The following is an 11,362-nucleotide window of genomic DNA, read 5'->3' as shown; positions in this document are numbered from 1 at the left end:
TGTGCGTGTGTGTGTGTGTGTATGAGAGAGAGAGAGAGAGAGGAATATGGGAGTAGTATTACGGAAGGTAGTGTCGGTATTCTTCTTGTGAATTTGCTTGCGGTGCGGGCGTGGGTCCCCCCAAAACTATTTCCTATCCTTTCTTATTTCTTTCGTATAAAAAATAGCAGCAACTCATAATGTCTATTTTGCTTAAATAATATTTCAATATTTATTCCACTAATATATATTATATTATTACAAAGGGCTCTAACGTATCTTACAACTGCTTATTTCTTAAAATTCAATATATTTATAATTTTTTAGATAATAAAAAATATTTATAATTATAATAAATTTTAAATAAGTTTATCGTACTTTATTATTGTACGGTGATAGCACACTATTTTTACGTATTAATTAAAATAAAATGAAGTGTCTAAAGTGGGAAGATATGTGGTTGGTGACTGTCCGTCACTCGTAATAATTAAAAACCAACAGAGGATGATAACAACAGTGAGAGTATGTAAGTGGTGCAATAATAATAATAATATAGCTCACAGTCACAGTCACAGGCACCACATAAAGTCACAACCCCACCCAATTAATTTTCAGTATAAGTCATTGTGTAGGGCACTAAAGGAATGTATTAAATGGTATAAATAAGGATAGTTACACTCTTTTTTTTTTTTTTTTAGATTTGGTATAATTATATATAATTTTTTTGAAAAATTGAACCTACCATTTCTGATCTTTGCTACTATTTATCAAACAAGTCCATCCGTTAGTTAAAATTCATCAAATATGTTGATGTTAAAAAAATATATATGTTTATCTCTTATTTATTTATTACTGACGTATTGCATGTCAAATAATTTTTTTATAATCAAATTATTCTTATATGTTCTTCACGCGTAAATGCATGTGAGGAAATACATTTTCATCGTTATAAGGATAGTTTAGTTCGAAAAAATTTGTTTGACCTGTAATAAGTCAATCGATAATAAATGTCAATTTTTGTTCTTTTTTTTTTTTGTAATATTAGCAAATTCAATAAATTTTAACAAATAGGAGGACTTATCTGTTATTAGACTATTGGTCATAAAAGCCCATTATTTGTTTGGGCCTAAAAGTCTGAATGAGGTGGATCAAGAGAAAACAAGCCCATTTATATTGGGCCTTCCCGAACCGAACTGAAGCTTATCTGAAAAGATTTTTTTCCCAAAAACCCACAGCGGGAGTTTTCACTCCCCACTCTCTCTCTCCCCAAATTCAAAATTGCATTTCCTTTTTCTCCGTTGAATTTGAAAAGATTCTGCTCTACATAAATAAATCCTCAGGTTTCAATTACTGCTCTGACTTTTGCTTTTCTGACGTGTTTCGATCTCTTGTTCTTCTTTGTTCGCGGCGTTTCTCGCTTCCTGTTCGCCGGTATGTTCTTGTTAGCCTTTTCATTTTGAAGATTAATGGTGTAAATGTGTCCGATGTTTGTGGATTTCTTAATTCTTATCTTGCTCTTGTAGTGGTTTACTTCACGTTGTCGTTGTTCTGTTTTTTTCTTTTGTTATTGAAAGTTACAAATCATTTGTTTGCTTTTCGTGTTTTTATCAATTCAGCAAAGGGAGTTCAGTTTCCTTATTGGGGGTTATTGGCTTTCTCTTGTCTGAGTTAATTCCAGGGTTAAAGTATAGTAAGATTATAGTGTTTTATTTATTACTTGCGACTTATATTCTGATATCTTTTAGTTTTCTTTCGTCTTGTGTTTCTTTTAGGTTGTTTTGACATGGAAGTTGCCCCGTTGTCTGTGAAATTATGGCCTCCTTCACAAAGTACAAGGCTTAAACTTGTCGATAGGATGACCAAGAATCTTGTGACGCCCTCCATTTGGTCTAGAAAGTATGGTCTCCTGAGTCAGAAAGAAGCTGAGGAGGATGCCAAGAAAATAGAAGCTGCTGCTTTTGATGCAGCGAACCAACATTTTGCAAAGGAACCAGATGGAGATGGAAGTTCTGCAGTGCAATTGTACGCCAAGGAATCCAGTAGGCTCATGATTGAAGTTATCAAACGAGGCCCTGTTGCAAAAGCAGATGGAGAACTTAGTATATTAGACAAATTGAAGGAATATGATGGAACTACTTTTGATATATCTGGAGATCCACGGAAAGAGATTGGTGCAGGTGATGCTGAGAAACTGTTGAACCTCTTGAAGGAGCCTAGAAATAAATACACGAAGATATGTTTTAGCAATACAAGTTTCGGTCGGGAGGCAGCACTAGTTGCTGAGCCTATAGTGTCATCCATTAAGAATCAATTGACTGAAGTTGACCTATCGGATTTTGTGGCTGGAAGGTCTGAGGAGGAAGCTCTTGAAGTCATGAATATATTTTCATTAGCCCTGGAAGGTTCTGTATTGCGCTATCTCAACCTGTCCAACAATGCTTTGGGTGAGAAGGGCATCAGGGCATTTGGGGCACTTTTAAAGTCCCAGCATAATTTGGAGGAACTGTACCTGATTAATGATGGCATCTCGGAGGAGGCTGCAAAGGCAGTACATGAGTTAATTCCTTCTACCGATAAACTTAGGGTCCTTCAGTTTCATAACAACATGACTGGAGATGAAGGAGCGATAGCTATATCTAATATAGTGAATAGTTCTCCCTTGCTGGAAGATTTTCGATGCTCATCTACGAGAGTGGAATCAGAGGGAGGTATTGCCTTAGCTAAAGCACTTGGGACATGTAGCCACTTAAAGAAGCTTGATTTGCGAGACAATATGTTTGGTATTGAGGCCGGATTAGCTTTGAGCAAGGCATTATCTGCATTTTCTGATCTATCTGAAATCTACTTGAGCTATTTGAATTTGGAGGATGAGGGGTGTATTGCTCTATCAAATGCCCTAGAGGAATCTGCTCCGTCACTGGAAGTTCTGGATATGGCTGGAAATGAAATCACCGCTAAAGCTGCTCCTGCTCTCGCTTCCTGTATCGCTTCCAAGCAGTTTCTTGCCAAATTGAACTTGGGTGAGAATGAATTGAAGGATGAGGGTGCTATCTTGATTGCCAAGGCACTGGAGGAGGGTCATGGTCAATTATGTGAAGTGGACATGAATACTAATTTGATAAGAAGGGCTGGTGCTAGACGCTTGGCCACAGCTGTTGTGGGTAAACCGGGGTTTACATTGCTGAATATCAATGGAAATTACATATCTGATGAGGGGATTGATGAGGTCAAAGATATATTCAAGAATTGCCTTAATGTTCTTGGTCCTTTGGATGACAATGATCCAGACGGAGACGACTTTGATGACGAGGGGGACGAACAAAGTGGTCACGATGAACTTGAGTTGGAATCCAAACTGAGGGGTCTTGAAATCAAACAGGAAGAATGAGAATTGCACGATTATTATGGCTTAGTGTCTACTGTTTCATGGATTTCCAGACTCTTGAATTGTTTGTATAAGTATGGGTCAGCTGACCATTTGTCTTAGATGCTAGGAATGACTTTTACTTGCAAAAAGTGCTTAACAGCTCCTTCATCCTTCATATTCAGATGTATGTCTTTAGATTTTTTTGAAATGACACGGAGTTGGATCAATTTGTGATAACACAAGTGCGGGAATGTTATTGAAATTGTTTAGAGTTATTTCTTTTCTTCTATATGTTGTGCTTCTGTCTTTTGTTCGATTGAGATTAGGCTTTGTTGGGGTTTGACTGTTTATGACTCTAATAGTATCTTTGGCCTATTCTATTGTTAGAATCACCATAGTATCTTGATGCTGCCTCAGGCCACCGTCATGCTTTGCAAGTAGGAAGAATATGAAAGAAATTCATTATGTTGAAACAATAACCAGGATCAATAACATTATATTTATTGCTTCCCAGTTAGAATTCACAAAATTGCCACTTGCTTCCCCAGATCAAAAGCCATACAATTTATTCACTGGCTCGCTAGTGAAACAGTGATCATACTGCAACAGGTTCTTTAACTGCTGCTAGAATCTTGTCATCTAACTCAAACTTTATTTGTTTCTTGTCTCTACCAATCTTGACATACTCATCGAACCGCTCCTTCAAGTCCACAGGAAGGTTTGTTGTACCACTCCATCCAAGAATCTCCTTTGCTGCTCTTGGTTCGGCATAGAAATGCTGCAAAAGTATATTATAGTCAGTAAAGCAAAATCTTGATTTGCTTAAGCAATCTGTTAAGAGGATATTTATGCTTCTTTTACAATTGCCAATAGGAATCATGATGTGTTATCTTCTCCTAGTATTTTAATACAACTAGGCCAGATGAAAGGAACTCAGATTGCCATTATCATGTAATCCTAATCGAACGAATAGCTTAATTGTCTGCAACCAGTGCCCTATGCTAAGCATTAAAGAAAGGTTTAGAATACCATGTTGCGGAAAGGAAATGCTTTCTTTGCATCAATACCCACTGCCTTCGGATCATAATGCACTATTTCAACAGGTAATCCAGCAGCTTGAGCACAGAGTTTTGCCATTCCATCTAGTGTCACTGCACGATCACTAACACAGTTGAAGATGTTTCCGCTTGCAGCATCTGGCTTTTCAACAGCGAAAGTAAGCATGGACGATAGGTCCCTGACATGGGCAATGTTGGTTAACTGCATCCCAGAGCCAGGAATTGGAACCGGTCTGCCTCGAACGATACCTGTCGAGAATTGAAGGTAATGTAAATGAATATCTTCCTATTAACCAAAAATGAGATATCTACTCAAGCACTTGCTATTGCCAATACCATGATCTTTATGTATAACCTACACAAACCTCAATAACCCTCGACCAATAACTAGAGAAACATGACCAAATGAAGCTCAAAATGCTACCTTGTAACCAAGAATGTTAATTAAGTTAACTGATTATATTACTTACGGTCAAAGAACCATTCCTCACAGTCTTTGTTGTTGCCAGAGCCAATCATGTATTGTGGACGGAAAGACGCCCAATTCCCAAATATCTCTGAGATGTATTTCTCTACTCCAACATGACCAGCATCAGCTTTTACAGTATCCTGTAAAACAAGATTTCAGTTTCTACTAGGAATTCTGTCCTTTCAGGCAGTATCAAGTGCAAGAGACACTAAATATACCCCTTCAAAATGAGGAGGTTCATCTGTTGGCTTATAAATCCCTGCACTACTAATGAATAGGAATTGCTTCACACCAGAGCTCTTTGCCCAATCTGCTACAGGCCTGTTAACAAATATTGATACAGAGCATGATGCATCAGCCAGAGAAATGATTAGACATGCAAAATTGTATATTCATTTTCATCTCAATGGAATGATTACTAACTTCACTGAATCCAAATCTTTTCCATTGTTATCCAACACCACATCAAATGCAGCGCCCTCCAATACTTTCCCTATCTCTGCCGGCTCCCCCCAAACTGTCTTCCCACCAGCACTCACAATTTCCTGCAAGCCTCTCTGAATTAGTAACAAACAAACACCATTCTCCTATAGAAAAGTTTGTTTCTTGTTACAAATTCCAAATCTGATTCGTATACAGAGTCTTAACTGAAAATCTGCTGAAAGGTGGTTTCTTCATCTTGTCGGACCCCTCTTCGCCGACAGTCAGGATGGTGACACCGTGGCCGGAGGCAAGTAGTTCCTTGGCAAAGTAGAAACCGATGACTGCATGGCCGCCGCTGTTAGTGTTGACAATGAGCACATTCTTCTTCTCTGCCCTGACAGTGAGTGAAGGGAAGAGAGATGAAACAGCCCTTCTAGGAGTTTTTGCTGATAAAGCAAGAAAAGATGGAGAGATGGAGAGAGAAGAGGAGAGAGAGTGGTGGGAGGTTGAAGGGAGAGAGAGGCGTGGGAGAGGAGAGAGAGAAGAGGATGATGATGAAAAAGAGGAGAAGAAGAGGAGAGAGGATGAGGAGGAAGCAACTGCAGTGGCCATTAGACCTTCCTTGTTTCTTGATGATTGATGTTGTGAGAACCCGCAAGATTCTATATTTCTATGGAGATAGATAAAGGAATTGCAATGAGATTTCCTGTACTAAAGCTAGTTTCAGTTAACAGTTAGCTTCCCGGTAATAATGCAATGGGGTTTTCCTTTTGATAATCGAATATCTATCTATTCCTTTGTGGTCTTGGCTCATTCATGTCTAGCTGCTCTATAATATGTGGTCGACAATCAAATTTTCTAACTTTAAACGGATACCTTTGTCTTCACTCGTGAAAACGGACAATTGCATTTTTGGTTTTACAAGGTAGAAATTTTTATACTCTTGATCTCACCGAGCTTAACACATTTTTTCCATAAAATAAAAAATTGTAGTATTTTTTTTGTTTCTAGCACATCTTGTCCTTTAAAATAAAAGATTATAATATATATTTTTTAAATGCTATAATTTTTTAGTATATAAGACCAAATGTGTTAAAATCATAAATTTTGGGATAAAAAATGCAATAGATATGATTTTGGGATAAAAAATGCAACATTATCTATTGTATGAGAGTAAAATTATTATTTGTCGTGAAAATAGAAATTTTCGGAGAAATAAGGTAAGAAGCTAAAACGATCACAACGAAGTGGCTGTAGTTTAGTGGTAAGAATTCCACGTTGTGGCCGTGGAGACCTGGGCTCGAATCCCAGCAGCCACACATAATCTTTTTTCTAAAAGCGCAAGTCAACTCAGAACCGAATCTACAGAGCTCGGGGGCAATAAAGACAATTTAGTCTCTTTCTATTCCTGTTTGTACGTAACAAAAGAGAACAACATAAATTCATAGCCGTTAGATAATCAGAACGTTGGCATGCGAATGCAACTTAGTTTTAAAACCAAATACCTCAGCATCTTATCTTAAAGCCCCACCCACAAACTAGCCGTTACAGTCTCAACTTTCTCTTCCCTCCTCTCTCTCTCTCTCTTGAACTTTCTCTCTCCAAATCCAAGAACAGCTCTAATGGCAACTTCGGTGGAATCTCCATCCCCTGTGTCCATCAACAAGGTACTACTCCTTTGCTCCCTTTTAAACCCTCTTCATTTAATAAAATTCCTTTGATTAATTATCATCATAATTCAGTTCCAATTTCAACAGGGATCTCCGCGCTTGATGGGCTCTTCTTCTCCTCCCATGTTCAGTCCCTCCTCCGACAAGCGCTTCTGGAGCACTCTTCGCAGCCGCGTCGACACGCTTCTTGAAAATCGCAAGCCCGTCAATCAATCCTTTCCTCCACAAATGGTGAACTGTCTTGCAGATTTTGTATTCTCAGTTGGAAGGAACTTTAGCAAGAGCCCACAAATTTAACCTGGGATCTCATAGATTTTGTCATAGGTTTTTATTTTGCCTAACATTTTTGCAGAACGTTGAAGCAATGGATCGTGCGAGGAGATTGAAGGAGGACTCGATGCTTTTGCTCAGAGGGTTTGATTCAGTTGCTCAGTCTCTTTCTCAGCTTTCTAACAACTTAGATAATGCCCTTCAGGTGAACTGGTTGTACCAACTTTATTTGTAGATTTTTCACTAAGTTCTGTTTCAAGTTTTAGTAAAAAATTTGTAGTTTTTGAGCAGTAAATTTCTGTTTTTGAGTTCACAAATTTATGTGCTGAAAAGGGATCAAGATCTCAGTATATGTTATCTTGTCTTTTATGAGTTCTTTTTGCCTGCTGGTGTTGTTCAGGGTGCTAGAGATCTAGCTAGACCACCTACATTGTCTGACATAGTTCATGCCACCCTTGAAAAAGCCAAAACTGAAGAAAAATTGTCAAGGGAAGAGAATAAAGATAGAAAAGAGGAAGAAGAAGGTAATGAAGCAGAAGAGAACAGGGGCTTGAAGAGGAAGTTGGATAGTGAAGAATGCAGTGAGGATCAAGGGGAAGAAGGTTTACAGAAAGTAAAAGGAAAGAGGCCATATGAACTGGAGAGAATCAAGAAAGCCAAGAATGTAGGTACCTCGTACTGTATTTTAACCTCTACTTTGTTGTGTAATGATTTTGAGGTTGATGGACCATCTTTATTGTGTTTTCAAGCTGGCAATCTCCATGGCGACGAAAGCGGCTACCATGTCTAAAGAGTTGAAGTCGATTAGATCGGATTTGGGGTTCATGCAGGAGAGATGCACTTTGTTGGAGGAGGAGAACAAAAAACTTCGCGATGGATTAGCCAAAGGGATCCAACCAGATGAAGATGATTTGGTAATACTTAAGAAAATACAGAGAACAATGTTGAGGTTTTTTCAAATTTCAGCATACTACGGAAAAACAAGCCAACACTGAGAAAATTTGATGGTGATTTGTGCAGGTAAGGCTTCAATTGGAGGCACTTCTGGCAGAAAAATCAAGATTAGCAAATGAAAATGCAAACTTGAAAAGAGAGAACCAATGCCTCCACCAGCTTGTGGAGTATCACCAGCTAACGTCACAAGATCTGTCAGCATCATATGAGAACCTGATTAGGGGAATGGGTCTTGACTTCTCTTCACCAACAGACATTGATGATGAATTTCATGACAGGCGTTTGAAGACAGATATATCAGAATTCTCAAAATCATTGGATGAATTCTTTGACGAAGAAGAACAAGAAGAATAGGTTCAGAAGATGTCTGGAATTTCTTTTATTATGCCTCACACCTTACAAATATAGTGAAGGTTCGGTCTCTCTAATACTTGTCATGGCTAGATTTTACTTTGTCTATAGGTCAAATCTATGCCATCTTTGGAATTATTATATGAAGTTCATAATTTGGAGTACTTTTTATGTCGACTAATGAGAGGGTGTGCAAAGCTACAAGTTGTTCAACCATAAGAGTAACTGAAGAATAACAATCTCCAGATAAAATGGGTTCTAGCAAGCGAGCAACATAGATTAGACAAATCGGTAACGAGAATGGACATATGAAGGTCCCTTCACATCAAGATGATTCAGCTCATTAACAAAAACACGTCCTAAAAATGAGGCTAACCAAGAGAACAAACAAAACTTAGGTGGATTTTCAACAGAACATTTTTAAGGTTGTCAGCATTTTTCAAGATTTGGCCTTTCTTTTTCTGCAATATTTCTTCTGCTGCTTAGAGGATACCTTGTGAGCAGCATTAGCATCTGGAGCAGCAGCGGAGATGCAATGTTGAACTGTTTGAGGAGATAACTTTATGGCTTCAGCATCTTTCTCCAGCCTTGCAACTAATACGACTTCCTTTGAAGCAGCAATAACATTGTTCATCTTCTCATACTGTTCATAAATCAGACATTCAAATTAGGATGGACGAAGTAATAAATAGTATTACGGGCCACAAAATAGTCTCACATTGAAAAACAGTAAAGTGTGCAGAATTTCCATCATGAGTGGGCATTTACATGGTATGTTTTTAAAGCTTTTGATTTCTACTTGATTACTAAAGTTTAGTTTGCTAAAGCTTGATGCATATTACCGCATCAACTTTTCCACGGGCAAATTCCAACTCCTTGACCAGCTCATAATGTTTCTCCATCAAGGCCTCAATCTACTCAATGCAATAAAAAAAAAATCAAATTAGATTGTATTAGAATTATTATAATGAAAGACAATCATTGTTACACATTGATACCTTTTTCTGTGAATCAATATACAAGCTCTTGTAGCTTAAGTCCATAGATGAACCCTCATCTGGCTTCTTAGTGACCTGTTTAAAAGCCTGATGAAACACAAATATCATCATCATCAGACATGGATATAGAACAAAACAAATTCATGATTAGTGTCAAAATATGCAAATTCTACCTTAGACTTGAATTCATCAACTGCTTGAATGATATAGTCAACTTTTTCCTCCAAGTTCCTTCCTGTCACAACAGGCACAGTATGAAGTTGCTGGACCTCTGGTGCCTCTTCGTCCACATTCATTTGTGGTGCCTCTTCGTCCACATTCATTTGTGTTGCCTCTTCTTCCACATTCTTTTCTGTAACAACGGGCAACGTACCAACTTGTTGATGGTCTGGTGCTTCTTCCTTTCCACTCTCAACAAGATTCACATGCTCCACAGATTGTTCTACTTTTTTTTTTCCATTAGGTAATGCTGAACTTTTAAGACGACTAGATCTTCTGATAACCATCTCTGTAACCTTTGAGTTTACCTTCTCTGATGATACGCCATTGGAATATGGAGGGACTGTATTTTCCATATTCGTAGCCTCCACAATGTTTGAGTTGTTTTCAGTATGCGAAAATATTTTCGCATCGCCAGTTGTCTCTGGAAATGCATTATCCTATCAACAAAAGGAGAACCAAAGTTAATTTACAATTAAAGGTTTGTCATTGTTCATGCCATGCTTTTCATCCCTTTCTAGCATTACAAGCAAAAATTTTGTGTTAAGACATGATAAAAGAATAAACGGCGAAAAGTCATTACACATAAGTGAGTCATCCCTGCATATGCATAGAAACACTAGAAACCATTCGCTCACATCTTCAAACACCCAAGCACTCCCTTCCGTAAAATCTTTTACGATGTCCACATCACCTCTGCATAGCTATTCTTGAGAATTATAGAACTGATGTGCCGGAAAATAAAACGTTGCGGAGAGTAGGCTTATGTCCTCATTAAACATTGTTTCATATTCTTACCAGCCCCAACCAAACTTCCTCATAAGTTCATCGTGCCTCTCAAAAGTGCTATCAAATTAATCAAGAATCGTTTCTGTTCTTCCAGTCAATCTCCACATCCCCATCAGAACTGAAACTCTGCTGTACTCCCAAGTTTAACAACAAAACATTCCACCCACTTATTTCAAAGGAAATTACAGATTTATCTAACACTTCAAACCATCATGAACCATTGGTCAAAGCTCAACGGCCCCCCTTATATACAAGCCTACTACCACAAATACTAATGGGCATTTCACATATCCCTGAGATATACAAAGAAAATCCAAACCAACCCACAAGTATACTGCCACTTACAATACAAATCGTCGCATGCATGAAAGGAAAAAGACTTCCCTTTTTTTCCTCGAAAAATGAAAGGAACAAACCGCAAGGGGGAAAAACAAAAAAAGAAAAAACCCTGAAGAGTAACGGAAGAATTTTGACAGTAAGAGGTGATCGCCTTGTTCGTACCTCTTTGCCAAGCGAACTGTCCTTCCGAACCTTTCTTTTCCGACCCATTCTTCTTCTTCCTCAGAGAAAACTAAAACCCTCCAGCAAGAAGATCAACCAACACGAGAATACGACGGTGTAGTAAGTAGGCGTTCTGTCTTGGTTCGGTCTTCTCGAGAAGTGCAGAACATGAGTGGTGGTGGAGATTGTGGCTGGGTGAAAGTACAAAATCATGAAGCCAAAAATTACAGTAAACGAATCTTGGCCGTGTATTTGATAATTGAGAATCCCCATCCGCGTCATTTGACCTATGGGACTCGGTCTCTTTTCTTTCT

General features: G+C 38.2%; 4 protein-coding genes and 1 non-coding gene across 7 annotated transcripts; 3 read left to right on the top strand and 2 right to left on the bottom strand.

Annotated features, from left to right (window-relative positions):
- LOC105163264 (RAN GTPase-activating protein 1) lies at positions 1,224-3,621 on the top strand. Its single transcript, XM_011081552.2, has 2 exons — positions 1,224-1,410; positions 1,752-3,621. Exon 2 carries the CDS (start codon positions 1,763-1,765, stop codon positions 3,365-3,367), a length of 1,605 nt encoding a protein of 534 aa, XP_011079854.1. The 5' UTR covers positions 1,224-1,410; positions 1,752-1,762; the 3' UTR covers positions 3,368-3,621.
- On the bottom strand, positions 3,791-6,063 carry LOC105163263 (chloroplast stem-loop binding protein of 41 kDa a, chloroplastic). Its single transcript, XM_011081551.2, has 6 exons — positions 5,522-6,063; positions 5,297-5,418; positions 5,092-5,194; positions 4,875-5,013; positions 4,376-4,653; positions 3,791-4,124 (listed from the first exon to the last, which is right to left on the bottom strand). The coding sequence occupies exons 1-6, from the start codon at positions 5,906-5,908 to the stop codon at positions 3,942-3,944; spliced, it is 1,212 nt and encodes a 403-aa protein (XP_011079853.1). The 5' UTR covers positions 5,909-6,063; the 3' UTR covers positions 3,791-3,941.
- Positions 6,544-6,615, top strand: TRNAH-GUG. Its single transcript has one exon. It is a non-coding gene; the product is annotated as a tRNA-His (tRNA).
- LOC105163262 lies at positions 6,781-8,722 on the top strand. 2 transcript variants are annotated; one of them, XM_011081548.2, is made up of 6 exons: positions 6,781-6,963; positions 7,039-7,197; positions 7,319-7,441; positions 7,637-7,900; positions 7,986-8,150; positions 8,257-8,722. In XM_011081548.2, the coding sequence occupies exons 1-6, from the start codon at positions 6,919-6,921 to the stop codon at positions 8,542-8,544; spliced, it is 1,044 nt and encodes a 347-aa protein (XP_011079850.1). In that variant the 5' UTR covers positions 6,781-6,918; the 3' UTR covers positions 8,545-8,722. The 2 variants fall into 2 exon arrangements, with proteins under 2 accessions (XP_011079850.1, XP_011079851.1); XM_011081549.2 differs by having other exon boundaries at positions 6,784-6,963; positions 7,054-7,197.
- Positions 8,798-11,279, bottom strand: LOC105163261. 2 transcript variants are annotated; one of them, XM_011081547.2, is made up of 5 exons: positions 11,049-11,279; positions 9,713-10,198; positions 9,540-9,626; positions 9,384-9,455; positions 8,798-9,184 (listed from the first exon to the last, which is right to left on the bottom strand). In XM_011081547.2, exons 1-5 carry the CDS (start codon positions 11,094-11,096, stop codon positions 8,981-8,983), a joined length of 897 nt encoding a protein of 298 aa, XP_011079849.1. In that variant the 5' UTR covers positions 11,097-11,279; the 3' UTR covers positions 8,798-8,980. The 2 variants fall into 2 exon arrangements, with proteins under 2 accessions (XP_011079849.1, XP_020550803.1); XM_020695144.1 differs by lacking the exon at positions 11,049-11,279 and adding an exon at positions 10,342-11,020.

The sequence above is a fragment of the Sesamum indicum genome, linkage group LG6 (genome assembly GCF_000512975.1).
Source record: "Sesamum indicum cultivar Zhongzhi No. 13 linkage group LG6, S_indicum_v1.0, whole genome shotgun sequence".
Lineage (NCBI taxonomy): Eukaryota > Viridiplantae > Streptophyta > Magnoliopsida > Lamiales > Pedaliaceae > Sesamum > Sesamum indicum.
This window is presented reverse-complemented; position numbering and strand designations above follow the sequence as displayed.

What these genes read in the sequence shown, in the direction of transcription:
- LOC105163264 (XM_011081552.2), top strand. Translation starts at nt 1,763, where the DNA reads ATGGAAGTTGCCCCGTTGTCTGTGAAATTATGGCCTCCTTCACAAAGT.
- LOC105163263 (XM_011081551.2), bottom strand. Translation starts at nt 5,908, where the DNA reads ATGGCCACTGCAGTTGCTTCCTCCTCATCCTCTCTCCTCTTCTTCTCC. An exon ending in CACCTTTCAGCAGATTTTCA is followed by an intron (nt 5,419 to 5,521) that starts GTTAAGACTCTG and finishes AGAGGCTTGCAG; the next exon opens with GAAATTGTGAGTGCTGGTGG. An exon ending in TGAGGAATGGTTCTTTGACC is followed by an intron (nt 4,654 to 4,874) that starts GTAAGTAATATA and finishes AATTCTCGACAG; the next exon opens with GTATCGTTCGAGGCAGACCG.
- LOC105163262 (XM_011081548.2), top strand. Translation starts at nt 6,919, where the DNA reads ATGGCAACTTCGGTGGAATCTCCATCCCCTGTGTCCATCAACAAG. An exon ending in ACTTAGATAATGCCCTTCAG is followed by an intron (nt 7,442 to 7,636) that starts GTGAACTGGTTG and finishes GGTGTTGTTCAG; the next exon opens with GGTGCTAGAGATCTAGCTAG. An exon ending in AACCAGATGAAGATGATTTG is followed by an intron (nt 8,151 to 8,256) that starts GTAATACTTAAG and finishes TGATTTGTGCAG; the next exon opens with GTAAGGCTTCAATTGGAGGC.
- LOC105163261 (XM_011081547.2), bottom strand. Translation starts at nt 11,096, where the DNA reads ATGGGTCGGAAAAGAAAGGTTCGGAAGGACAGTTCGCTTGGCAAAGAG. An exon ending in TTGATGAATTCAAGTCTAAG is followed by an intron (nt 9,627 to 9,712) that starts GTAGAATTTGCA and finishes GTGTTTCATCAG; the next exon opens with GCTTTTAAACAGGTCACTAA. An exon ending in CCCGTGGAAAAGTTGATGCG is followed by an intron (nt 9,185 to 9,383) that starts GTAATATGCATC and finishes ATTTATGAACAG; the next exon opens with TATGAGAAGATGAACAATGT.